The sequence below is a fragment of the Hemitrygon akajei genome, chromosome 14, assembly GCF_048418815.1.
Source record: "Hemitrygon akajei chromosome 14, sHemAka1.3, whole genome shotgun sequence".
Classification (NCBI taxonomy): Eukaryota; Metazoa; Chordata; class Chondrichthyes; order Myliobatiformes; family Dasyatidae; genus Hemitrygon; species Hemitrygon akajei.
In genome coordinates, this window is record NC_133137.1 from 78,458,926 (window position 1) to 78,485,889 (window position 26,964).

Sequence of the window (26,964 nt, forward strand, 5' to 3'; positions counted from 1 at the left end):
AGTGTCGCTGTGTTGGGAGCTGAGCGACGAGCGCCCCTCCACTTAGTGTCGCTGTGGCGGGAGGTGAGCGTCGAGCGCCCCTCCGCTTAGTGTCGCTGTGTTGGGAGCTGAGCGACGAGCGCCCCTCCGCTTAGTGTCGCTGTGGCGGGAGGTGAGCGACGAGCGCCCCTCCGCTTAGTGTCGTTGTGGTGGGAGGTGAGCGACGAGCGCCCCTCCGCTTAGTGTCGCTGTGTTGGGAGCTGAGCGACGAGCGCCCCTCCGCTTAGTGTCGCTGTGTTGGGAGCTGAGCGACGAGCGCCCCTCCGCTTAGTGTCGCTGTGGCGGGAGGTGCGCTGCTTCTGCCGATGGCAGTGGTATCAGTGCGCGGCATTGCCCGCTCTGCCTGCTGTTGGTCCCGCGGTACCGGTAGCAACGCTCCGGCGATGGCCACGGCGGCCATCGGCACCATGACCCTGCAGAACCTACGTTTCGACAACCTGGCACTGCGGTCGCTGCCCGTGGACTCCAGCGACGAACCGGGCAGTCGCCAGGTTGCCGGCGCCTGCTTCTCCCTGGTGCGGCCGGCGCCGGTGGAGGAGCCCCGGCTGGTGGCCTACTCGGCGTCCGCCCTCGCTCTCCTCGGGCTGCGGGAACCGGGAGAGCGGGAGCTGGCCGAGTGCTTCAGCGGGAACCGGGTGCTGAAGGGCTCCCAGCCCGCTGCCCACTGCTACTGCGGTCACCAGTTCGGCTTGTTCGCCGGGCAGCTGGGCGACGGCGCCGCTATGTACCTGGGCGAGGTGCTGGGAGCCGAGAGCCGGAGGTGGGAGCTGCAGATCAAAGGCGCCGGGCCCACCCCTTACTCCAGGTCAGAGCTTTCAAAACGGGGTGTAGGTTCTCCGGGTCCCTCCTCTGCTCACCCAGGCGGGGCTCAGACCTGTGTCTCACTTGTTGACATAGAGCAGTTTGGCTTCTCAGAATCAGGTTTCATATCGCTGGCAGATGTGAAATGTATTGATTTGCTGCAGCAGTATAACGCAATGTGTTAAAATAAAAATTATAAATTACGATCAGGAGTATATATAAAATAAGTAGTGCCAAAAGAGTGAACTGAGGTAGTGTTCATAGGTTCACTGTGTTCTCAGAAATCGGATGACAAGAGTGGAAGAAGCTGTTCCTGATCGTTGAATGTGTGCTTTCGGGTTTCTCTACCTCCTGAGTGATGGTTGCCGGCTTTTTGAGGCATTGCTCCTTGAAGATGATCTCTGGTGCCCATGATGGAGCTGGCTGAGTTTACAACTTTTCTGAGGCTTTTTCCAATCCTGTGCACTGTTCATCAGTGGCAGAAGCCACCCTCCTTTCTCCCTCAGTTCAGTTACTTCAACCATTAAGTGTCACAGAATGGAAGACCCCTGCCATCATTTCCCCTTCATTTTGAAGATGTTTCTATGAATCTAGTTAGTTCACAGTGTAGTCATAGTGTGGGAGTTTTGGAACAATGTATTCTCAATGTCCCACAAAATTACTTATTAAATCCAGTTTGTATATGACATGAGTGACTTGCGTTGCTTGCATACTATGAAAACTAAGGCCGTTTAGCTAATCAAATCATTGCTAGCACCCAGTAACACAATCCCACCCTTCCCATACTCCTATCACCTGGTGGTGGCTGTCCATTAAGTCCAATGATGACGTGAAACCTGCGCAAGAAAGTTTTTGAAGTGGAAAAGCCATTGCACTGGGGTACTTCAACTCTCTCAACCTCAAGTCCGAATCCAGTGGTACGAACAGGCATTGGTTTCATCGTCCTCTGTGCCTTGTCATGCCGTTTGCTCTGCACAAGGTGTTGCAGTACCACCTTCCTGGGTGTTGGCTCTCACTGTTGATCTCATCCACCCACTCCACCAAAACTGACCTCACATGCTAGGACAGGCATTTTCCCATCTCACCAGGGTTTGAGGCCGCTGACTGCCCTCATCTGGTTTTGCCTGGTTTCATCTTATAACAGCTGCAACTGCTCAGGCCTCGCAGTGTTAGAACAGCTTTCTAGTGGTGCACCAGGCGCAGAAAGGAAAACCTGGCCTCTAGCAGGTCCTAGAACGTGGACACCATCGTGGCGTTGCGGTTAGCATAGCGCTATTACAGTTCTGGGTGTCAGAGTTCAAAATTCAATTCCAACGTAATCTTAAGAGTCTGTGCGCTCTCCCAGTGACCGTGTGGGTTTCTTATGTGTGCAGTTTGCTCCCACAGTCCAAAGATGTACAGGTTAGGTTAATTGACCATTGTGAATTGTTTAGTGTTGAATTGGGAGTTGCAGGGCAGTGTAGCTTGAAGAGCCTATTCCACACCATATCTTTAAGTAAAATAAAACCTTGCCACTCCAAAGCAAATGAAGTATTTCAAAAAGGCCTAGGCAATGCTCCAGCATAGGCTAATTAGTTGACAAGCAAGTTTGTTCTGTATTTTGGTAGACGATGTTTCTACGGTATTCAATGACATGACTATCACAGGCTGCCAGTGATCAAAGTTGACTAGAGAAATAAATATGGTTACGAGAGCAAGTTTGGGTGTCCCGCACCAAGTAATTCACTGCCTGACCCTTTCTATCGCCTGCAGAGGTTAAATCAGAAGACTGATGGGTGGTTTTCTGTTTGCTTCTGAAATACAGCTCCAACAGCACAAGAATCTTGACACCCAGAACAAAGCAATATGCTTGGTTGATTCTCCATCATTTATGCCATAGATTAATACCATTGAACAAAGGGTCCATAGACCCCAGGTTGGGAACCCCTGATGTAAACACTCATTCCCACCGCCCCACAGTGGCACTGAGCCTGCATTCTGTATTCAGAACAACTTCTATGTAGGACCACCATCGGCACATTGAGATTCCGCTGCAAGATGCATACTGTCTCAACTTTGAAATATAGTTCCTTCGTCACTGCAACTAAATATCCCAAACAACGGCATTGTGCAATTACTTCATTAGAAGGGCTACAGTAGTTCAGACAAGTGACCCACTACCATTATCTGGAGAGAATTTGCATTTGGCATTAAGTGTCCATGTCAGTGATACCTATGTCCTGAAAAATGATTAAGTAACAGAAATGTTGCCAAGTGCATTGCTCCTGGGTGTACTTTAATGCATTTGACACTTGGGGCGTTCTGGAGTTCAGAGTTCCATTCCTGCGCTGTTCTGTAAGGAGTCTCTGAAAGTCCTCCCCAATGAATGTGGGAGTTTTCCCTCAGGTACTCCGGTTTCCTCCCACAGTCCAAAGACGTACCGGTCTGTAGGTTAATTGGTCATTGTAAATCGTCCCGTGATTAGGTTAGGGTAAAATCTGGGTTGTGGGGCAACGTGGCTCGAAAGATCTATTCCGTGTGGTATTGTTAAATAAATAATTTTACCCCATGATCTCTCCCGATTCCTGATTGAGCAATGACCACAAATGTTTGCCTGCATATTTGAAATGTCTTATGTTTACCTGTTTAGGAAGCAAGAATTTTGCTACTTAACATCTTTTGCCTCTTTCTTATCATGTACTGTATAATCAACTGTTACTAAAATGCTTGTTTTTAACATTATATTTGAATCATACATTCTAACAGTTCCATTATTAGAATGCAGGATATTCTTTCTGATAATTTTCCATGTAATGTTAGTGGGGAGAAATATGCTACTGCATCATATTTTATCTTTTTGAATACAAACATATTTAATATTTCTGTGGTTTACAGTTCTATATAGCATAGTAAATTTGGACTTAAATATATTTGTGCAGTTCCTAATGTGTGGTTGTGTTCAAATTTATTTTTGACAGGCAATCAGATGGCCGTAAAGTGCTTCGCTCCAGTATAAGAGAATTTCTTTGTAGTGAGGCTATGTACCACCTTGGAATACCTACGACACGAGGTGGAACTTGTGTAACATCCAATTCTAAAGTCATCAGGGACATGTTCTATGACGGGCATCCAAAATATGAAAGATGCACTATTGTTCTCCGTATTGCCCCAACATTTTTACGGTATTTCTATTTTTGGTGTGATCTGTATACATTTGCAGTATTTTACAAATCTAAATTTTAGCTAACAAGTCATTAATATATTTTGTTTAATTAAATTAGATTTGGATCTTTTGAGATCTTTAAACCTGTGGATGAGCAGTCAGGTCGAAAGGGACCTAGTTCTGGTAGAAATGACATTAGAATTCAGATGCTTGACTACATCATCGAGACGTTCTATCCTGAAATTCAACATGCATATCGTCAGGACAAGGCACAGCGGAATGCCGCTTTCTTCAGAGAGGTAACAGTTTGTCAGTTCTGTGTTCATGCTCTTGTTTGCTATAACTTACCGTTAGAAGAATATAAAGACTTAATTTACATTACATCTTTTCAAGTTGGTACTGGGCAACAAAAAGTTTATACTAGTTCACCTTTCAAATTTGAAATCTAGCAGGGGCCCGGAAGTTTAATTTATGGCTACATTAACTTGATCTCAGCTGAGATAAAGAATACCAAAATGGCCTCTTGCATATACAAAAAGGTTTAAAGATGAGCCGGAAAGAAGAGTAAGGACATATTAGGGTCTAACAGGTAGATAGGGTTGTAAAGAAAGCTTTTGCACATTGGCCTCCATAAATCAAAGTATCGAGTACAGTAGATGATATATTGAAGTTTTGTTAGATGTGCTAATTGTAGTTTGGATCACCTGCCTATAGCAAAGATGTAAATAAGGTTGAAAAAGTACAGAGAAAATTTACAAGGACATTGCTGGGACTGGAGGACCTGAGTTATAAGGAAAGGTTGGATAGGTTAGGATTTTATTCCTTGGAATGTAGAAGATTAAGGGGAGATTTGATGGAGGTATACAAAATTATGCAGGTTATAGATCGGGCAGATGGAAGCAGGCATTTCCCATTGAGGGGTGAGACTACAACTAGAGGTCATGGGTTAAGAGTAAAAGTTGAAAAGTTTAAAGGGAAACTTCTTCACTCAGAGGGTGGTGAGAGTGTGGAATGAGCTACAGCACAAGTGGTGCATGCGAGCCCGATTTCAATATTTAAGAGAAGTTTAGATAGGATATGGACAGTAGGGGTATGGAGGGCTATGGTCCCAGTGCAGGTTAATGGGAGTAGGCAATTTGAATGGTTCAGCATGGACTCAATGGGCCAAAGGGCCTGTTTCTGTGCTATACTTTTCTATGACTCTATAACAATAGTTTACTGTTGCCTAACGAAATTAAAGTGCTTAGAGCAAGTGTAAATAATAATAATAGGAGGCCATTTGAACCACTGGATTCATAAGAGCAATTCCCTTTGTTACATCCAGCCATTCCTTAATTCCCTGTATCCCAGTATAATTATTTTTCCACATACAAATTCCCTTCAATATTTTTGCCATTAACCTACAATGTGATCATTTGTAGTAGCCAGTTAAGTAGAGCATGTGTTTGGGGTATGAGTGGAAACACGTGGTCGTCGGGAGGATGGATACATTGAGTCAGTGGTCAGCACTGACCATGGTGAGGCAGCAGCACCAACTTCCATGCCATCATACTGCCAATTTATTCAAAATCTTGAGGCCCTCTGTTGGTCAGGTGGACGATGGATGTTGCATCCTAGCTGTCTACGTGCTACACAGGCCAGGGCAGTACGATATGGAGAGCAAGCTGTTGCCCGTGCCACAAGCTCCCCCTCTCCACGCAGCTGATGAATCCAAAGGAATGGCAGAGATCGATACAGTTTGACACCAACAGCTTCTCAGGAGTTGCCAGACAGCATTGAACTCACGTAGGACTGCCCTAGGGATTCCAGCTCCAGATTGTTTCCCCTGGGTTTACTCCCGAAACCTTCCCCGTGAGTGGGTATAGCCACAAGGCAGTGGAGAGAAAATCAATTTTCCTTCTCCTAGATGAGCTGCCAACCATGGCTGACAAGCCCCACCTGCCCGAGGAGACTGGTTTTAAGGGGCCTTTGCCCCTTCTCCTGTCAGTAGAAATGGTTCTGCTGGGTTTAGTAACTGAAGATTCTGAAGAACCTACCCTGGATTCAAAGCAAAGAGGCAGTCATTATTGATGATGAGTATTGAGTACTGTGGGAAAAAGTCTCAGGAACAGGTATGTAGCTAGGGTGCCAAAGACTTTTGTACAGTACTGAAGGAAGTTTATGTTTTCCACTGTACTGCTGCAAAAAAAAAATGTCATGACTTGTGTGAGTGATGATAAACCTGATATGGGTCTCTTTTGCGGACTGAGAGTGAGAAGGGGGCAGGGAGAGGGGAATCATGGTTTGAAAAAGGGAATTGAGAGAGGAAGGAGTGGGAGACATTGTCTAATGATCAATAAACCAACTTGTTTAGTTTGATTGCCTAGTGTCTCAGGCCTGGGTGTGTCTGCACCCGAGCCGTGCCCACCCCCCCATGGCACTCCTCTGTCACGAGGCTCCTGTAGCTTCCTCCTGATGGTCGCAGCAAGAAGAGATCATGACCTGTGTGGTGGGGAGCCCCGATGATGGATGCTGCTTTCCTGCAACAGTGGTTCATTCAATTGGTATGAAGATAACTGAACACAAACTAGCAATCAATTTCCTTGTTTTCAAAATGTAATTATTAAATCAACTTACTGACTTTAATATATAGCCAAGAATGGTCCCATATGAGATGGGTGGAGGAGGAATGTTCTCCCCTAGTTAGGTCAGAGCTTTGAACTGTGGAGGAGAGTTGTGGTCTCAGGATATGATATAAGAGACATAGGAATGATAGGACATAAATTTGTTCATTCGGAGGGAAGTGTATCTATGGAATTCTATACCACAGAAGGCTGTGGAGGCCAAGTTCAGATTCAGATTCAGTTTATTGTCATTTAGAAACCACAAATGCAATGCAGTTAAAAAATGAGACAACGTTCCTCCAGAATGATATCACAAAAGCATATGACAAAACAAGACTACACCAGAAAATCCACATAACGTTTGGCAATCCCCAATCCAGAGTCCGGAGAGGCTGCTGCGTATTAATATCGTGCTACCGTCTTAGCGCGTTCCCCAGAAAGGAGCTCCAAATCCACTAGACAAAACAAGACCAAAAACTAAAGCTACAAGACCTGCACAAAACCATATAGTTACAACAGTGCAAACAATAGCATAATTGATTAAAAAAAAACAGACCAAGGGCACAGTAAAAATAGTTGATGAATATATATACGGAGGTGCGGTAACATAGTGGTTAGCACAATGCTTTACAGTACAAGTGACCCGGGTTCAATTCCTGCCCCTGCTTGTGAGGAGTTTGTACATTCTACCTGTGACTGCGTGAGTTGCCTTCGGGTTTTCCAGCATCCTCCCACAGTCCAAAGACATACCAGTTGGTAGGTTAATTGGTCATTGTAAATTGTCCCGTGATTAGACTAGGGTTAAATCGGGGTTGCTGGGCAGTGTGGCTCAAAGGGCCTATTCCGTGGTGTATCTCAATAAATAAACATTTTTTGGACAACAGAAAATCTAAGAGGGATAGAAAGATAGACTAGGAACGTGGTATCTAAATTGGGAATATCGTATTCCAGTTGAGAATCAGGCATGATGGTGGTATTGAATGGTGGAACAAACTGGAAGGCCTGAATGGCCTGCTGCCATTCCTCCTCTTCTCTATTTCTGAATCTACAGGTAACCAAGAGGACAGCCAGACTGGCTGCTGAATGGCAAAGTGTTGGCTTTTGTCATGGTGTTCTAAACACAGACAACATGAGTATTATTGGACTCACCATCGACTATGGACCTTTTGGCTTTATGGACAGGTATATAGACTTTGAACATATCTAGGAATAATTTTATCCACATACACCATAGCTTTCAGTCTAAGTAAGATTGTATTTACTGAAAGTCATGTTAGTATTGTAACAGCCTTTAAAATAAAATCAGTAAATGTTGAAATGTGAAATATTAACATAATTTCTCTTTCCATAGATGCTGACTGGCCTGTTGTTTTCAGCATTTTCTGTTTTTATTTCAGGTTTTCAACATTTGCCTTTTACAAGTTTATTAAATATTTATGTTGCTATATTTATCATTTTGCCCACACAAAGCCTTTTTAGCTGGGTGAAGGAGCTTCTACTTTGAAACTCTCCAAGCTGCTTGTATTTGCTGCATAGCAGACTGAGATAGGTGTAGACTTTTGTACGGTTAATATCATGTCTTAGAATTTCAGCATCTTGAAAAGTAATGATGTTGCATTGACACGGAAGTTAGAACATTGAACAGAAATCGGCCCTTTGGATCACCATGTCTGTGCTGATAATTTCAGTAATAATTTGTGCATTCTTAATTTCCTTGTATTTGTACCATTGTCTTTGGACTTTTAAAGAAAATAAATGTTGAATTCTGAACTCATTGGTTTTCCGTCAACTAAAATTCTAAGTCTAGTTAGTCAGTATTTTTTAAAATTTTCCTGGAACTTTACAAGCCAAGTTTCAAATTCAGGTTTAAAAAAGCTGTTAGAACTATGGTTCTTTAAATATAATGTAACAGGAATGTGTTGTAGTACTCTCCAGTTGATGTGATACTGTGTTTTGGACTGTAGACTCATCATGAATATTGTCGTTGCTACATTTCTATTCCCTCCAGCTATTTTGTTGTGCTCAACACAAAAACATTTATAAGCAACTGAATCAAAACTTGATCTATGTGATGGCAGTTTTTTTAAACTCAGCAGTTACTGTTCATATCCGAGGCCTGCACTGGATATTGTACAGAATAGCACCTTATGCTTTTCATCTAATAATAATCAGTGCTGGACCAAAAGACTGCCAACTGAAACTATATCTGTTAATTTATAGAGCATAGTACAGCACTGGACAGGCCATTTGTCCCTCAATGTTGTGGTGATGTTGATGCCAATTTATACAAAATGTTTTCCTGTGTAACCTGTGTCCCTCCATTTCCTTCATATTTATGTGTCTAAGACGAGTTCCCAGTATTTTTTATGTCATGGACCTTTATCATTAACCGAGGAGTCCATGGATCCTTGGTTGGGGACTCCTGATCTTTCTTAAACTCCATTAAACTGCCTGCACTACCCACTACTACCCTTGTAACCCATTCCAGGCATCTACTTGCCCCTCACGTCATCTTGAAACTCCCTCATTCTAATCTTAAAATTATATCCTCTACTGTTTGATATTTCTACCCTAATAATTCACACTAATTAAAAAATGACAATATGTGGAAAAGGCTAGATTATAATGTTTTACTTAATTCTAATACAGGTGTGCGCCGCTTAACATCCTTTCGGACAACGTCCGATCGCATATACGTCCGTAGTCCTGATTGAAGAACATGATGTAGCAGACGTAATCAATCTCGTGTATCGCGCGTCTCTTGCGTATAGTAGCGTTATCTCTCTGTTTAATTTTGTTTTGAAAATATTACTGTAAAGTGCATTATGGCTTTCAAACGCAGCAAAACCACTCCTAGTGATAGCAGCAGCAAGAGGCAAAGGAAAAGTATTGATCTGGAAGTGAAACAATATGAAGGTGGAAAACCAGTGAATGTTATTGCTTGGGATTTAGGCATGTCGCATTCGACAATCACGATGATCCTGAAAAACAAAGAAAAAATTCTCAAAGCTGTTAAAGGATCAGCTTCACTGAAAACTACAAGGCTCACGAAAATGTGAGAGGGACCTTTATCGGATATGGAGAAATTGCTACTGACACGGATGGAGGACCAAACACAAGAGAGAATCCCTCTCAGCACGTTGACGATCACTGCTAAGGCATGAGCTTGTTCGAAATGCTTAAAGAAGAAGCAGGACCAGACTACGATATCGAGTTTAGTGCGAGCTCTGGGTGGTTCAAGCACTTCAAGCAACATTTTTCGCTGCATAATGTGAAAGCTAGTGGTGAGTCTGCGAGTGCTGATGCAAAGGCAGCAGAAGACTTAGATAAGCTAATTGTAGAGGGATGTTATTTGCCCCGGCAAATTTTTAATATGGACGAAACCTCCTTATTCTGGAAGCGACTGCCTGAAAGGACCTTCATCCATAACGAGGCCAAATCAATGCCAGGCTTTAAGGCTTTTAAGGACAGAGTGACAGTGTTGTTAGGCGGCAATGTTGCTGGCTACAAGTTGCCATTTGTTATCTGGCATAGTGAAAACCCCAGGGCTTTCAAGAACATCAATAAACACACACTACCTGTGTACTATAGGAGCAATAAAAAGTCCTGGATGACACAAATGCTGTTTCAGGATGCCCTTCTAAACTGCTATGGCAGTGAAATGGAGAAAAACTGCTAGGAAGAAGGCATACCTTTCAAGATTTTGCTAATTGTCGATAATGCTTCAGGACACCCCCCTTTCATTGGTGACCTCCACCCCAACATCAAAGTGGTGTTCCTCCCATCAAACACCACCTCTTTAATACAGCCAATAGACCAAGGGGTTATTTCTGCATTTAAGGCCTGAGGAGGACTTCTGCTCAGGCTATTGCTGCAGCAGATGACTGGCAAGACACTGAAGCAGTTTTGGAAAGAACACAACATCTACCACTGCATAAAGAACCTTGCTTGGGCCTGGGATGAAGTAACCAAAGAATGCATAAATGGCATATGGAAAATATTGAAGCGGTATGTGCATGAGTTTAAGGGATTTGAAAAGGATGAGGAGATTGCAAAGTTTAATAAAGCTGTTGTCGACATGGAAAACAACAACCTGAACTTGGACATAGATGATGAGGACATTGAAGATCTCCTAGAGGTGGTTCCTGAGGAACTAACAAATGAAGAGTAGCTGGAGCTAGAGCAAGAGCGGATAGCTGAAGAAGAGGCAAGGGAAAAGGAGGCTGCAGGAGGAGAAGAAGAACAGGTGCAGAAGAGGTTCACTGTTAAGGGGTTAGCCAAATTCTTTGCAGGTCTTAACAGCTGTAGAGATGGACCCAAACACTGAACGCTTTTCACTGATAGAGAGGAATGCTCATGCAGTGTTTGCTACATATAGAGAAATTTATGAAGAAAAGAAAAAGCAAACTAGGCACACAACACTGGACATATTTCTTAAGAAAACTGAAAAGAAATTAAAAAGTTTAAAATGAAATAAATTTTAGTGTATGTATTATAGTGTACAGTACAGTCGGCCCTCCTTATCTGCGAGGGATTGGTTCCGGGACCCCTCTCAGATAACAAAAAATGAGGATGCTGAAGTCCCTCATTCAACCAGTCTCAATATGGAGGACCTAAGGACCCAGTGGAACCCCAGACCTTATTTAACCTGTCTCAGTGCAGTGGGCATTAGGACCCGGCAGCCAAGCTCTGAATCCGCAGTGTTCTGTTCATGAAAATAATCATGATCACAATTGAAAATAAAGTGGAAATAATAAAGCGATCGGAAAGAGGTGGGGCGCCATCGGTCATTGGAAAAGCGTTAGGCTACAGTCGGTCAATGATCGGAACAATTTTAAAGGATAAAGTGAGAAAGACCCTGCCCTGATGAAAGCTACAATTATTACTAAGCAACGCAGTGGTTTAATTATTGGGTTTTGGGTTTTTGATCCTCCACATCAACCGATGGATGGAGATTGTGCTCGCAAGTGGTCTGTCACTGGATCGGACTCAGGAACTTCCTGAGCCTGGCGCTGATGCATACGTTAAGTGTTTTATATGCATAGAAAGATGAAATATATACTAAGACAAACGTTTGACTAACTGACGCTAAATAATACCGGATGTACCTGTTCCAATTTACATAGTAAGAGAACTTACGACTTTTTTTCGATCCCGATCCACAGTAACCCACGCATATCCTCCCGTATATTTTAAAGCATCTCTAGATTACTTGTAATACTTAATACAATGTAAATGCTATGTAAACTAGTTGTTATACTGCATTGCTTAGGGAATAATAACAAGAAAAAAAGTCTGTACATACTCGAACAACAAGTGCTGGAAGAGCACTTCCAGGTTTTCTTGATTCACGGTTGGTTGAATTATCACATGCGAAGCTCACGGATAAAGAGGGCCAACTGTATACAGTTTTAGTGTAAGTTCTTGGCTATTTAGTCAATATATGTACACTACAGTACTCCATATAGTTTTGCTAAGTATATAATATGGAGATCATACAATGTCCAAATCACATAACATAACATAAAATCGATTTCATAGAACGTATTGTGAATGTTAAGCGGTGCATACCTGAACATTTGTTAAGTTAAACAATAGTTGTAGTAAATGTCAGGGAGTTGTGGTCACTGTGATGACCTACTGAGATATCTGACCCCTGACCTGGTTTGTTGTCTAGCACCAAATCCAATATGGCTCCTCCTCAAGACTGCCTGTCATCATATTGAGTCAGGAATCCTTCCAGGCCACATCTAACAAGTTCTGCCCCATTCAAACTTTTGCACTAAGGAGGTGCCAATCGATATTAGGAAAGTTGAAGTCCCCTATGACAACAATCCTGTTATTTTTGTACCTTTCCAAAATCTGCCTCCCAATCTGTTTTCAGCATCTCTGTTACTATTGGGGAAATTTTATAACCTAGTTAAGGTTATGGATAACCAAATAAAGTAATTTATTTTACTACAATGATTATATTAACACTGATCAATATAATGATACATTTCTTCCTCCAACCATTTAAGGTTTGATCCGGATTATGTATGTAATGCTTCTGATAACAGAGGCCGCTATGCTTATAACCGACAACCTGAAATCTGTAAGTGGAACCTGGGCAAACTGGCAGAAGCCTTGGTTCCTGAGCTGCCCCTGGAAGTGGGCCAGTCTATCGTTGAAGAAGAATATAAGTCAGAGTTTGACCAACACTTCCTGCAAAAGATGAGAAAGAAATTGGGACTACTTAGATGTGAGAAGGCAGAGGATGAAGAATTAGTTTCTGATCTTTTGCATGTTTTCCATATAACAGGTTTGTAGGATAGTTTTATGCTTCTTTCAGAATTAAATATAACTGCTAATGTTAACACAATTTCCTCAAATCCTCCATCCAAGATTACTTACAAACTGCTCTTAATTTTGGGTTCCATTTTCCCACTCTAATCATGATTGCTACTGTCTCCCTAATTCTATCTATGCTTTTCTTCTTTTCCAATCACCTTGAAGGTGAAATAAATTTATTAAAATTTAGAAAAGAATGGGAGGCTTGATAGAGAAGGGTTAGTGATTTAATTTAACTTTTTAATATATACTTACTGTAATTTGTAGTTTTTATTATGTACTGCAGTGTACTCCTACCGCATAACAACAAATTTCACAAATACCAGCGATATTAAACCTGATTCTGAATAGCATCCATCCACGGGTGCTAGAGAGAGACAGGTCCTTCCTACAAACACCTTTTGAACAGCCTGTTCATATGAATGAGCATTTGTGAGATCAGTGGGATGGATTTTCTGGCTGCTGCAAAACTGCAAGTGACCTTTCTTGACACTAGCTGGAATTTTTCCGCATTGAATACAGGAAGAATAGAACCCAGTAATATGACTGTGCCCTTTCTGTGAATCCTGTCTAAATAACAGCGTAACATCTGGGCCAGCAGCAGTACCTATTTTAAAACAGTCATTAATACTTAAACCTCTTCAGTAGTAGTATCTCATGAAAGAATATCATTATTACTCAAGTTAGACTTAGGCTGAACCTGCTAATTTCAGTGATTCAAAATACATTTATTATCGAAGTATGTATACAGAATACAACTCAGAGAATCATTTGCCCACAGGCAGCCATAAAACGAAGAAACACCACGGAACCCATTAAAGAAAACATAAAACGAAACACGATAAAAGCACAAATTGCAAAAAGCAAGCGGACAACACATGGAATATCGAACATCGAACCAGGAGTCCAGTAGTATTCAGTTCAGTGTCGCACCGCTTGCACACTGCAGGCCACAGGGCAAAGCAATTTTCACTGAAGCCCCCCTGACTACATCCATCACCCCTATCAAACCACTCAAAAGCAGCAATAAAAAACAGGAACACATGCAACATGAACCCCAAAGTCCCCCCAAACAAGTCCACACCCTCTAATTAATCCTTGCAACGTGGTCTCAAGACTCCTGCAATTTCCTCCAACAGCAGCTAGCAAGAAGGAGAGGAAGACCAGTCAACCACAGGCAGACGACTTTATTATTAAGAATGGCAAAGTGAAATTTAAAATGCTTCTCCAGAATATCTATTCCTGTGGGGTAGTCCTTCATAGGCACCTTCTGCCATGTGCAACCTCGGTTTGTGGCCTCATTTCTGACTTGTGAACGGTTTTGGTTATGAACAGTTCTTAGTAATAGAGCCATGCTGTAACCTGGGGAGGAACTGAATCCTAAATGCCTTTGCCTAGATATCAATGTAATTGGTGTTTTTTACATTGTGGAATTTGAATCAATTACTAGCCATAAAGAAAGGTGTCCCAGAATATCTTGTGGTCTTTGTAGCCATGGACCTCACATTTTCTAACTCCTGGCAGAGTTGCCAGTCTCACTGAAGAATTCTCAAACAGCATGAGAGAAGGAATAAGCACATTTTTAGTAGTTTATAAAATGAAGGGTGTGAATACCAGATCTTTCAATCCATTATATTTTGAAGTATTCACATATGGCAATTATAATCCAATTCTAAGTAATTAGATTTGGGTGCCACAAAAGCATACCGGTTAATGTGACACTATTACAGTTCAGGGTGTCGGAGTTAGAAGTTCAATCCAGCGTCCTCTGTAAGAAATCTCCATACACACCCCTCATAGAACACGTGGGTTTTCCCTGGTTTCTTCCCGCAGTCCAGAGGCGTACTGGAGAGGTTAATTGGCCGTTGGGTTTGTCAGGTTGCCAGGGCAGCGCAGCTCAAAGGGCCGGAAGGGCCTATTCCGCGTTGTATTGCTAAATAACATAAATATTTTATGTTCAAGGAGTTTAACAATGAAATGTAGATTTTTTTAACGCTTGTTTTCTTTTACATAAACAGCTCAGTTTTTACAGGGTATTTTTACATACGGTATTTTGTGAATAGATGTAGGAATGCTAAGCCACAGAGAGTAACAGTATTTCCTCATCAAAGCTAGTTGTGGAAATCCCAAGGATGCCCCGCCTTTCACAATATAATGACACCTATACGACTACAAAATCCAGACCCATATGCTTACTGTTATATTTGTACAAAAACTGCAAACTAAAAGGGCTAGAAATTCAAACACACTTAAGATGACATGTTTTTGTTCCATTCAGGTGCGGATTTTACAAACTGCTTCCGTTTACTTAGTAATTTTCCAATTCCTGGATCAGCCACATCTTTCACGTTGGCAGATTTCCTTGAAAAACTAATTGAGCAATGTGCATCACTGGAAGATCTGAAATTAGCTTTCACTCCAGCTATGGATCCACGGTAAGAAAATGCAGTGCCTTTCTATATTCTGATTCATACATTTCTATATTGAGGTAAGATTGCACCTGACTAACTTGATTAAAATTTTGCCAAGAAGATTTATTGTTATTTTTCTCAATATTCTTAAAAAAACAAATACTCAATGATGTGTAAAAGTACCTGATTAATTCTGCTCACAGTACAGCAGCTATTGAAGTGAAAAACTGCAGACATTGCAAATCTGAAACTAAAGTAGAAAATGTCACACTCAGCAGGTTAAGCAGTATCTGCAGGGAGAGAAAATAAAAGTTAATGCTAGAGTAGTTGACCTTACATAAACCGGCCTGTTTTAACAGACATTAAATGCTGAGTATCTCTAACATTTTGTATGTGTTAACTTGGATTTCCAGCAGATTTTCTCTTGTTTCTGTTCTATCAGAAATAGTTTTATGAAATTGTTGAATTCAACATTGAGTCCTAAGGTTTGTAACATGCCTAAATACGGGAAATGAGCTACCATTCCTCAAACTTAGTCTAGGCATCATTGAAACCCTGTGAGAAACCAAAAAACAGAGCTGTGAGCAAGATGGAGAATTGAAGTGACCGACTGGTGACTAGAATGGTGTACTGCAGTGTTGTGCATATGTATAATGCAGCCTTCTCTACATTGGAGAAACTGAAGACAGATTGGGAATTCAAAATGCTGAACACCTCAGTTTAGCCCACCTGAGGAATCCTGAACTTATTGTTGTCTTTTCCATATAACCCTCCATTCCATCCTTTGACCTCTCTCTCTGGCTTCCTACATTTTTCTAATGATGCTGAATATAAAATAGAGGACCACCACCACATCTTCCATCTGGAATGTTGCAGGCCCCCAAACGCTGTTGAATTCAGCACCTTTGACAAGCTAGTTCTGATGTAAGGACATCCACATCTAAAGCTAATTGACCTTGTTGTTGTCTCTTCATAGATGCAATATTGTCTGCTGGGTGTTTCAGATTTGTATCCATCGTATTCCTTTCTCTCTTCACCTGCCAGTACTAGAAATAAAAAAGTAAAAAAGCAGAACTTCCCAGTGGCCTAACATTTTAATTCCCATTTCCCATTGTGACATGTCGGTCCATGGCCTCCTCTTGTGCCAAGATTCCTCAGGATGGAGAAGTAACACAATATATTCAGTCTCAGTTGCCTCCAACTGATGGCATGAATGTTGATTTCTCCTTGTGGTTTAAAAAAATCCTCCCCCCCCCTTCCTCTTCTTCTTATATTCCCCACCTCCCCCTTCGTTCCCTCCTCCTTCCCTTTCTCCTATAGTCCACTCTCCTCTCCTGCCAGATTCCTTCCACTACAGCCCTTTACCTTTCCCACTCACCGGGCTTCACCTATCACCTTCCAGCTATCCTTACCCTCCCCACACCATTTTATTCTGGCACATACCCCATTGCTTTCCAGTCCTGAAGAAGGGTCTCTGCCCAGAACGTCGACTGTTTATTAATTTCCATAGATGCTGCCTCCAGTATTTTCTGTGTGTGTGTTGCTTTGGAAATATTTACATTGCTAGGACAACTTTCATCTTCACCTTCCCATCCCTTCGTCTGCAAGTTAAAACACATTTTGTCTTCTCACATTTCCAGTTTTGGTAAAGAATTTTTGGCCTTGAAAGGTTGACTTTCTTTGGTTCTCACAGGTGCCACCTAACTTCTGAATGTTATGCCATCGTTTCAGCATAACATCAACTCTGATACATTTTATACACAATAATTTGTGTTTTAAAAACATACATCTTTAAAAGTTTAAAAATTTTTAAGTGCTTTGAGTTAGATTGAATTTTTCAGATTATGACTCAGTGTTCTGATTGTCCACACAGGCAGCTGTCCATTTTGCTGGCCCTATCTCAATCGAATCCACAGCTCTTTGAACTGATTGGTGACAAAAGGGGAGTTGCTAAGGAGCTGGATCGAATAGAGCGCTTCTCAGAGCTCCAACAGATGACAACAGAAGAGCTACAAAACAAACTCAAGAAAGCCTGGACAGACTGGCTCCAAAAATACAGGTTAGAAACTGCAACAAAAATCAATCTACAGTGAAATAAGTATTGTAAAAATCTTTTATTGAGATACCTGCGGAATAGGCCCTTCCGACCTTCAAACTGCCGCCCCCAGCAACTCCCAATTTAATCTAATTGTGGGACAATTTACAATGACCAATTGGCTGGTACATCTTTGGACTGTGGGAGGAAACCCACACAGTCATGGGAAGAACGTACAAACTCCTTACAGGCAGGAATTTAAAACAGGTAGAGTTACTTGGTCCATTATATCTGCACTGGCTAAAAGAGAACTTCCTATTCTATTCCCACATTCCAGCACCAGGAAAGAGCCCCGAAAGTCATAGCTGTTCAAGTACCCATCCTAGGACATTTTCATGTCATTGAAGTTTGTGTCTGTCTTTTCAAGCAGTAGATTCTAGACACTCAACACACACATGATATTTCCTCAACTTCTGTTCCCTCTAGCTATGTTAAGGAAAATAGATATTTCCATTTACTCAAGCTAGTTCCCCGTAATTTTATACACCCTAGTTCGATCTCCACTTGGTAAGTTTTGATTTTTATGAGTCATAGTTTGTTTTTCTTGCATTTATGGCTTCAGTAAGGAATGAACCTATACAACTAATACTTCATGTTTAACCGACTCACAAATTGTATTGTATTTTTCAAAGTTTGCTAGATTGCAGTTTACCTTTCCATATTTAAGTACAAAAATCTATTAGGAAAAACTCTCATTTATTAATTTTATAATCTATTTAATTGTTTCTACAAAGCTCAAGCTCTAAATTGAACATTGATTTCTGTATTAAGTGTTGGGTATGAAGATGTCAATGCTAATGACTGGATTCCCCATTTTGAAGTGTATTTGAAAGGGTTATTGTGCACTGGTATTTATGAGTATTCATCTTTGAGCTTTCATGCTGCTTTATCTGATTAGATGTGGATATTCCTTTTTACTGTTGCCTTTCAGGTCTCGTTTGGAGAATGAAGCGGAGGGTGTTGATGATGTTGATGAACTGAACACTGAACGAGTGAAAGTGATGAATGCAAACAACCCAAAATTTATCCTGAGGAATTACATTGCACAAAATGCAATATCAGCAGCGGAAGATGGGGACTTCTCAGAGGTGGGTAAATTTCAATAAACTAATTTCAAAATAATTATGTGCAAAATAAAAATCCTTCTGCAGATCAGTGTTTGAGGACAAAACATTAAATTTTGCATGGCAATAGATGTAAGTCAGGTAAGAACAGCATTCTAGTTCACCCAGATATTATGGTTCAAAATCTTTAATAAATGCAGCCCCCACCTTCTGCAGCATTCATTGATTAATGACAATTACTCCTGCCAAAAGAAGAATTTCCTTTGCAAAATCTCAAAATACAATGTTCTAAAATAACTGTAAAGAACCGTTTTAGTCAATATTTAGATTTTTAATGAAGTATTATTTTCTTTGCTCTTCCAGATTTGCTGGAAAATGTTAAATGTCACTAAGATTTGCATGAATTGCCTGCAGATATACGTGTATATAAAATGGTGGTAGAGAATGCAGATTATCTACTGTAGAAAATACTAAATACCCTTTCCCTGAAACTGGTTCAAATTTTTAGTTTAAACATGTTTATACTGTAGATTATAGATTACAATCAGTATAAGTAATTAATTTTATTTAAATTGTGAAAAAAGACTGCATAAATTCTCAATCAAATCATCTTGAATCATTTATTACAATACCAGGAAATAATTATTCTATTCTAGTAGAAATGGGTAAGTTGAGGCAATTAATCAGACGATAAGACATTGGCCCAATTCTACTCCATTCAGCCCATCAAGTCTCCTCTGCCATTCCATCATGACTGATTCATTTCCCTCTCAACCTTGTTCTCCTGCCTTCTCTCCATAACCTTTCATGCCCTGACCTACCTCCACTTTAAATACACTCAATGATCTGACCTCATCAGCCACCTTTAACCTCACTCTGGTTAAATAAATTCCTCATCTCTGCCGTAAATGGATGTCCATCTATTCTGAGGTTTTGCCCTCTGGTCCCCCATCCTCTCTACATCCACTCTATGTAGGTCTTTAAGGGTTCGATAGGTTTCAGTGATTTCTTCCCCTCCCTCCTTTCTTCTAAATTCCAGTAGGTAAAGGCCCAGAGCTATCATTGCTGGAATCATTTTCATGAACCTCTTTTGAACCCTCTCCAATGTCAGCGCATCCCTTCCTAGATAAGGGATCCAAACCTGCTCACAATACTCCAAGTGAGGCCTCACCAGTGCTTTATAAAGCCTCAGTATTACATCCTTGTTTTTATATTCTAGTCTCCTCAAAATAAATGCTAAATTGCATTTGCCTTCCTCACCACCGATTCAGTGTGTGGTTAACCTTGAGCGAATCCTGTACAAGGACTCCCAAGTCCCTTTGCAGCTCAGATTTTTGAATTTTCTCCCCATTTAGAATATAGTCTACGCTTTTATTCCTTCTACCAAAGCACATGACCACACACTTCCTGACATTGTATTCCATCTGCCACTTCCTTGCCAATTATTTATTAAATGAAAGTAGCAAAAAAAACTGTCATTAAAAACTTGCTTATCAAAGCTAAGGATTTAAAATTGTTTGGAATTTCTGATTTAGATGTAGTTAGCAAATTTCATAGTGAGCTGTTTTGGCAATGCTTAAAAGTCTCATGTTCCTTTAGGTTAGACGGGTTCTAAAGCTTCTTGAGCAACCATACAGTGAGGAACCCTGTGTGGAGGAAGACCTGGTCCAAGAAGCAACAGAGGAGGCTACAGCAACATGTGATCAATTAAGTAGCAAGAGAGTACCATACCACAGCAGGCCACCTGACTGGGCTGGGAAACTTTTAGTCACCTGATCTTCATAACCACCTTGTTTTTTGGCTTCTTGTTAACACACAACTGTTAGGAATTGACTGTTAAACTGAAGTTTCCTTTACACAGTGGAGAAGCCACAACAAGGTAAATAGAGTACCACTTTTTCCTCGCGACAGATGTAAAATGGAGATTTCACTATACAAAAAGCAGTACCGGATGGTTCTTAAGTCTTTCTGCCTCATTGAAATTTAAAGAATGAGTTACCTTGACCACAATGTGGTCAGCTGAAACACAGCATGAAAACCTTTAGGGTAGAAAATGTTGAAATGTCTATTTAAAGATTACATGCCCCTTAAATACATGAATTGTTTGAGATTGTTGGAGTGAAATGCTAATAGTTTTGCAAGCAGCTGTAGTGTAGAAACAGGCCCTGCCATCTGAACCAGCCACCTAGTACCTACGTATCTGCAGTAATCTTGTTTTCCATCCACTACTCAGGTCATTGCCTTCTATGCTTTGGCATTTGGCATTTCACATGCTCACCTGTGCAGTTGTATCCGAAGTCAGGATGTCATGTTTTTTGAACATGAGGATTAAATTTTTATATGTTTAGTAGAAAACAGACTGCTGACAACATGAATGAGTAATGGACAGTGTTCAAAGGAATAGTTGGTTTAGGAATCAGAAGTTTGTGTAATTGTAAACTGAACATTACCATTTGGAACCACTGATTACTGTATGTTGAGTGATTTTACCATAAGTTTTGAAGACAAGAATTTTATTCAGCTGAAGGTCACATTAATTGTTACTGTATTTAGTTCCTTTAAGCAATTCAGTCATGAAATTACATTGTCTTAATGAGGATATAGAACTTTTGATTGAGACAGAGATTTAGTATGGCAATGAATATTCCTAACTCAGATTGAGGCATTTATGTTGCGATGTTTGCCGAACTTGGCAATCGGCTAGCGGATTGAGGTGCTGCTTACCATCACCAGTTGAGGTGCTGCTTAAGTTGGAAATGGAAACTCCAGATAAAATCTGTAATCATGAATACAAAAATATCAACTCTGATACACTGGGCTATTTTTGTAAGATGTGGAAACTGCTGTACTCTTAAAATTCTCAGCATTAAGAAACGTTAACGCACAAACAGGCTATAGTTCCTTACATGGTAATTTGCACAGTACTTCCTCAATGATTATTTTTATATAAGTTCATACTATTCAAAGTAGCATTTTAGTTATAAAGGATTAAATGGAATTGATGCTTTTTAAAATTTATGCAAATTGTTCAGCTGCTTTGCTTTATCAGTATGATGGTAAACAAGCCATTAACGGGTACAATAAATGAATAAAAGAACAGTACATCTTTTTTTTTACATTGTTTTTACATTATTAGAACATTGCTAAAATGCTTCACATCCAGTGAAGGAGGTATTTCAGAAAGTGCATTACCATTTCAACATTGCACTGTAGGGGAACTCTATCTCTGTTCATCTACTCTTACCCCATCTTCCTGCCAATATAACAGGGATAGAATTCCGCTTGCCTTACGAGTCTCCATCCAGCACATCATCCTCTGTAACTTCCAACATCTGCAATGGGATTCAACCACTAAATGCTTCTTTCCCTCTCCCCCACTCTGCATTTTCCACAGGGATCACTCTCTCCGTGACTCCCTTGCCCATTCGTTCCTTCCCATTGATCTCCGTCAGAGCATTCATCCCTGTAAATGCTGCACTTGGGAAGCTTTTAAATACCAATGGAAGGTATCTCAAAAAGCCATTAAGAAGGTAAAGATGGAATACAAAAGAAAGCTAGCCAATAATGCTAAAGAGGATACCAAGCAAGAGAAAAGACCAAGATGTAAAAGCAAGACACAGGTTCCAATGGACTTTGATAAATACACAAAAGCTAAGGTGTGCTGTAAATCTTCATCTCATTCTAGTAAAGCAAAGTTATCATAACCAGATCGTACAAGGCTACACATCATGTATCACCATGGCCAAATTCAAGTGATCAAACACTTATCAAAATGTATTATAAGGAAAAGGTAACGTGGGTAACCATTACAGAACAATTAAAATTGCCTGAGGTCATGTACATTTTTGTGTGGCTGAAATTCTTCTGGATTGCATAGCTAGATCATAGTAAATGTTAATTTTGCTAAATTATCACTATCTACAGGCAAAAATCTGAAAATTAAAATTCAACATTTTGGGTTTTGCAATGTTTGTAAATTCTAGCATAAAGATTTTTTTTTTAAATGTAGCATCTGGTCAAACCCTCATCACACCCTTCCCCAATAATCCTGCAAGTAAGGAATATCACATAAAAACAAGCAGAACCCGGAGATTTTGAATTAGATTCTTGGTCTAAGGCATAATTTCTCTCACTAAAGAATTGCCAAGATTCTGGTCATCTCCAAAATACAACAGCTCCAAACACCCAGGAGGGTATAAACATTAAGTTTTAAAAGGTTTTCCAACATTTGTAATAGACAAATATTGGAGACCAGTGAAAGTCCCTTTAGGACCTTGATTCTTTATGAGTTGTTGGCTGGAATGCATATTTTGACAGCTTCTAGAGTTGTTAATAAACACGTCTGTATGTGAGCACTAGCTAGTGAGCCAATATTTATTGCCCATTGTTAATTGCCCTCTGGTCAAGTTTCTTCAGATACATAAAGTGTAAAAGAGGCAAGAGCAGATATTGGACCACTGGAAAATGATGCTAGAGAGGTAGTAACGGTGAACAAGGAAATGGCAGACATACTTAAGTATTTTGCATCAATCTTCACTGTGGAAGACACTAGCAGTGTGGTGGTGGTTCCACGTGTCGGGGTCATGAAGTGTCTGAAGTTACCATTACTGGAGGGAAGGTCTACACATGAGGCTGCTTAACAAGCTGAGTCCATGGTATTACAAGAAAGCTTCTAGCATGGATAAAGCAGTGGCTGGATTGGCAGGAGGTAAAGAGTGGGAATAAAGGGAGCTTTTTCTGGCTGGTTGCCAGTGACTAGTGGTATTCTACAGGGGTCTGTGTTGGGACTAATGCTTTTTACGTTATATGTCAGTGATTTGGATGATGGAATTGATGGCTTTGTTGCTAAGTTTGCAGACGATACAAAGATAGGTGGAGGGGTAGGTTTGAGGAAATAGGGAGGCTACAGAAGGACAGATTAGGAGAATGGGCAAATAAGTGGCAGATATAGTGTTGCACTTGGTAGAAGAAATGAAAGGGTTGACTATTTTCTAAATGGAGAGAAAATACAAAAATTTGAGGTGGAAAGGGACTTGAGTCCTTATGCAAGATTCTGTAATGCTTAATTTGCAGATTGAGTCTGTAAGGAAGGCAAGTGCGATGTTAGCATTCATTTCAAGAGGACTAGAATACAAAAGCAAGAATGTAATGTTGAGACTTTATAAAGCGCTGGTAAGGCCTCACTTTAAGTATTGTGTGCAGTTTTAAGCCCCTTATCTTAGAAAGTATGTGCTGAAACTGGAGAGGATTCAAAGGAGGTTCATGACAATGATTCCAGGATTAAACGGCCCATCATGTGAAGAGTGTTTGATGGCTCTGGGCCTTTATTCACTAGAATGATGGGTGACCTAATTAAAACCTATTGAATGGTGAAAGGCCTTGATAGAGTAGGTGTAGAGAGGATCTTTCCTATGGTGGGAGTGTCTTAAGACCAAAAGACACAGCCTCAAAATAGAGAGGCATCCTTTTAGAATGGAGGTGAGGAGGAATCCTTTAGCCAGAGAGTGCCGAATCTGTGGAATTTGTTGCCACAGGCAACTGTGGAGGCAAAGTCTTTATAAGCAATAAATATTGAGAACATGAGATGAAAAGTTCTTGAAAGTGAGTCCATAGATTGTGGAACAGTTCAATGATGAAGTTATCCCCTCTGGTTCAAGAGCTTGATGGTTGGCCGACAATAACTTCCTGAACCTGGTGGTGTGAGGCCTGAGGCTCCTGTACCTTCTTTCTGATGGCAGCAATGAGAAGAGAGCATGATCTGGGTGGTGAGGGTCCCTGATGGTGGATGCTGCTTTACTGCAACAACTCTTCAGCCAACGGCCACTTTTTCTATTTATCACCTCAGCTTCTCATTTTATCCCCCCTTCTCCCATCCAACCAACCTTCTTCCTTACCTATCACCTGCCAGCTGGTACTCTTTCCCCTCTCCCCATGACCTTATTCTGGTTTTGTCCCCCTTCTGCTTCCTTTCCAGTCCTGATAAAGGGTCTTGACCCGAAACGTCAACTGTTAATTCCTCTCCATAGATTCTGCCTGACCTGCTGAATTTCTCCAATATTTTATGTGTTGCTCAGGATTTCCAGCATCTGCAGAATCTCTTATTTTTATAAAATCAGCTGATTTAATCAATGTAGAATTCAGACTATAATTGACTTGCAATATTTTACAAAGACAATAACTAGCCTTTGATCTGTCCATATACAAGTTACTCACAAACTTGTAGGATGAAAAATAAAGATTACCAAAGCCAGCTATGTCTTTGTAAGCAAGTGTTTACATGACCCAATTAACTTAAAACTGGTATGAAACTAATCCTAATTAATGATAAAATTATGAAACATTTTAATTGAAATAACGCCAGTAAAAGTTTAAAAGAAATGTGTATTAAATATACGGCTTTAAAAACATTGTTTTATCTATAAATATGGCAGATTGGTAAAGCAGGTGACATGCTAATTCCCATAAATAACAAATGCAGGTTGATGTCCTCACAAACCTTTTATTTGTATGGATATAGCATGTTTATATATCACAGATATACAGATATGTACAAGTCAGATACTTAGATGCATAATTTTTAAAAACTGAAATCCTGATGATTTATTCTATCGTTTTCAGTAACATACCAGTTGTAATTCTTGCAAGCAATGTAAACATTAAACATCTAGATAATAATTATTGAAGTTAATTCTCAGCAGGAAGTCTTCAAGGTGTGGCTGATATCCCCGATTGACAAGTTTTGTGACCACTAGAGATGGGGGGGTAAAAAAAACATATCAGAAAACATTGGAAGAAGAGTCATTAAAATCCCTTATAAAATGTCACACTTGTAAGTGGGAAAAGATATAACATTTAAGATCTTATAAGCACAACTGCAACTTCAACATCGGGTGGCTGGCATAAAAACAGCTACCATACAAGTTGAGGCATTGAGTTCAAAAGTCAGGAGGTTATGATGCAACTCTATAAAGCTCTAGTGAGGCCATATCTGGAGTATTGCATACAGTTCAAGTCGCCCCATTATAGGAAGCTTATTGAACCTTTGGAGAGGGTGCAGAAGAGCTTTACCAGGATGCTGCCTGGTTTAGAGGGCATGTACTATCACGAGAGGCTGGACAAACTTGGGTGGGGAGATCTGATAGAGGTTTACAAGATTATGAGAGGCATAGATAGAGTGGACAGTGAGTATCTGGTGTTAGACATTGGGCATGCATTGAAGGTGAGGGGGTAAGTTCAAGGGGGATGTGAGGGATAGGTTTTTTTACACGAGTTGTGGATGCCTGGATTGCACTGCCTCATATGGTTACAGAGGCAAATACATTAGAGGCTTTTAAGGGGCATTTGGATGGGTATATGGCTGTAAGGAAGATGGAGGGATATCGACATGTAGGTAGGAGGGATTAGTGTTTGGGTTTTTTTGATTTGCTTTTTAGCTGATAGTTGAAACATTTTCGACCAAATGGCCTGTTCCCGTGCTATACTGTTCTATGTTCTATATAAAGACTTGTATACCTGATCCACCCATTTTTCATAAACAGTAACATATATCAGATATTGAGACACAATTACCACTTGGATCAAACAGTCCACATCATTGTTGGTGAGGAAGGAGAGAAGGAAGTTGCATGAATGGTAGTTTATTTGATCCTAAACTGAGATTATACTGACAGTCCAACTTGGCAAATAGAAAAAGATATGGAGTTGTGTCTCAAAGAATTTTAAAACTGAGTGGCACATTTTGAACTTCCATTTATAGAATACCAATCTACAGATTTACCTCCAAGTCACAAAATATCACTGTCCCTTCAAAGACACTGGGTCTAAATCTTTTGGAGTAGTTTGTGGGAGTTCAAGAAAAATTAGAAATGGGTAATAATGTTGGGGCTGCCAGCAGTATCCACACCCCAAAAACAAATAAATAACAACACTAACTCAATGAGATGGACATATGTTAAAAACAATGCTCTATTAATTGTCAAAAGAATGATTCCCAGACTATTTAATGTTTACTCATTAATACAACAAACCATTGTCTGTACTTAACAATAAAACAAAAACAATGTCAAAACTAATAAGTGTGTGTGCTCAATATCTATTAATATTTTGTAGAAGGTAATGTCATTGTTTCTGGGTCTGTGTGGATTTGTTCACTTCTGTAGTTAATGATCCAATACAAAATGTGAATTATCCACATCTCTGGCTGTGATATCTGGTTATGCGACCACTGACGCCAGACAGACAATCTCTGAAGAGTACTGATAATGGCTGGGGTCACCCATTTTGTAAAGACACTGCCCAGAAGGCAATGGCAAACCACTTCTGTGGAAAAAATTTGCCAAGAACAATCATGGTCATGAATATCATGATTGCTTTTACATCATACAATATGGCACATAACAAACAATCTGTTCCTCATTATTTTGAAATGTTTACATTCAGTTACAGAATTATGAAAATGTTGATATTTTCTTAATTTTAA

At 40.4% G+C, this 26,964-nt stretch overlaps 2 protein-coding genes across 3 annotated transcripts in view; one reads left to right on the forward strand and one right to left on the reverse strand.

The window, feature by feature from the left end:
• Positions 1-345: 345 nt before the first annotated feature.
• On the forward strand, positions 346-21,601 carry selenoo1 (selenoprotein O1). Its single transcript, XM_073066403.1, has 9 exons — positions 346-844; positions 3,798-4,001; positions 4,101-4,281; positions 7,637-7,767; positions 12,606-12,886; positions 15,194-15,350; positions 17,200-17,385; positions 18,353-18,509; positions 20,085-21,601. Exons 1-9 carry the CDS (start codon positions 423-425, stop codon positions 20,268-20,270), a joined length of 1,905 nt encoding a protein of 634 aa, XP_072922504.1. The 5' UTR covers positions 346-422; the 3' UTR covers positions 20,271-21,601.
• Positions 21,602-24,964: 3,363 nt separating this feature from the next.
• tubgcp6 (tubulin gamma complex component 6) overlaps positions 24,965-26,964 on the reverse strand; it is a 60,211-nt gene continuing 58,211 nt past the window's right edge. For both annotated transcript variants that reach the window (XM_073066402.1, XM_073066401.1), the window contains one exon: positions 24,965-25,233. In XM_073066402.1, the coding sequence (XP_072922503.1) occupies positions 25,142-25,233 (92 nt within the window). In that variant the 3' untranslated portion in view covers positions 24,965-25,141. The remainder of the gene's footprint in view (positions 25,234-26,964) is intronic.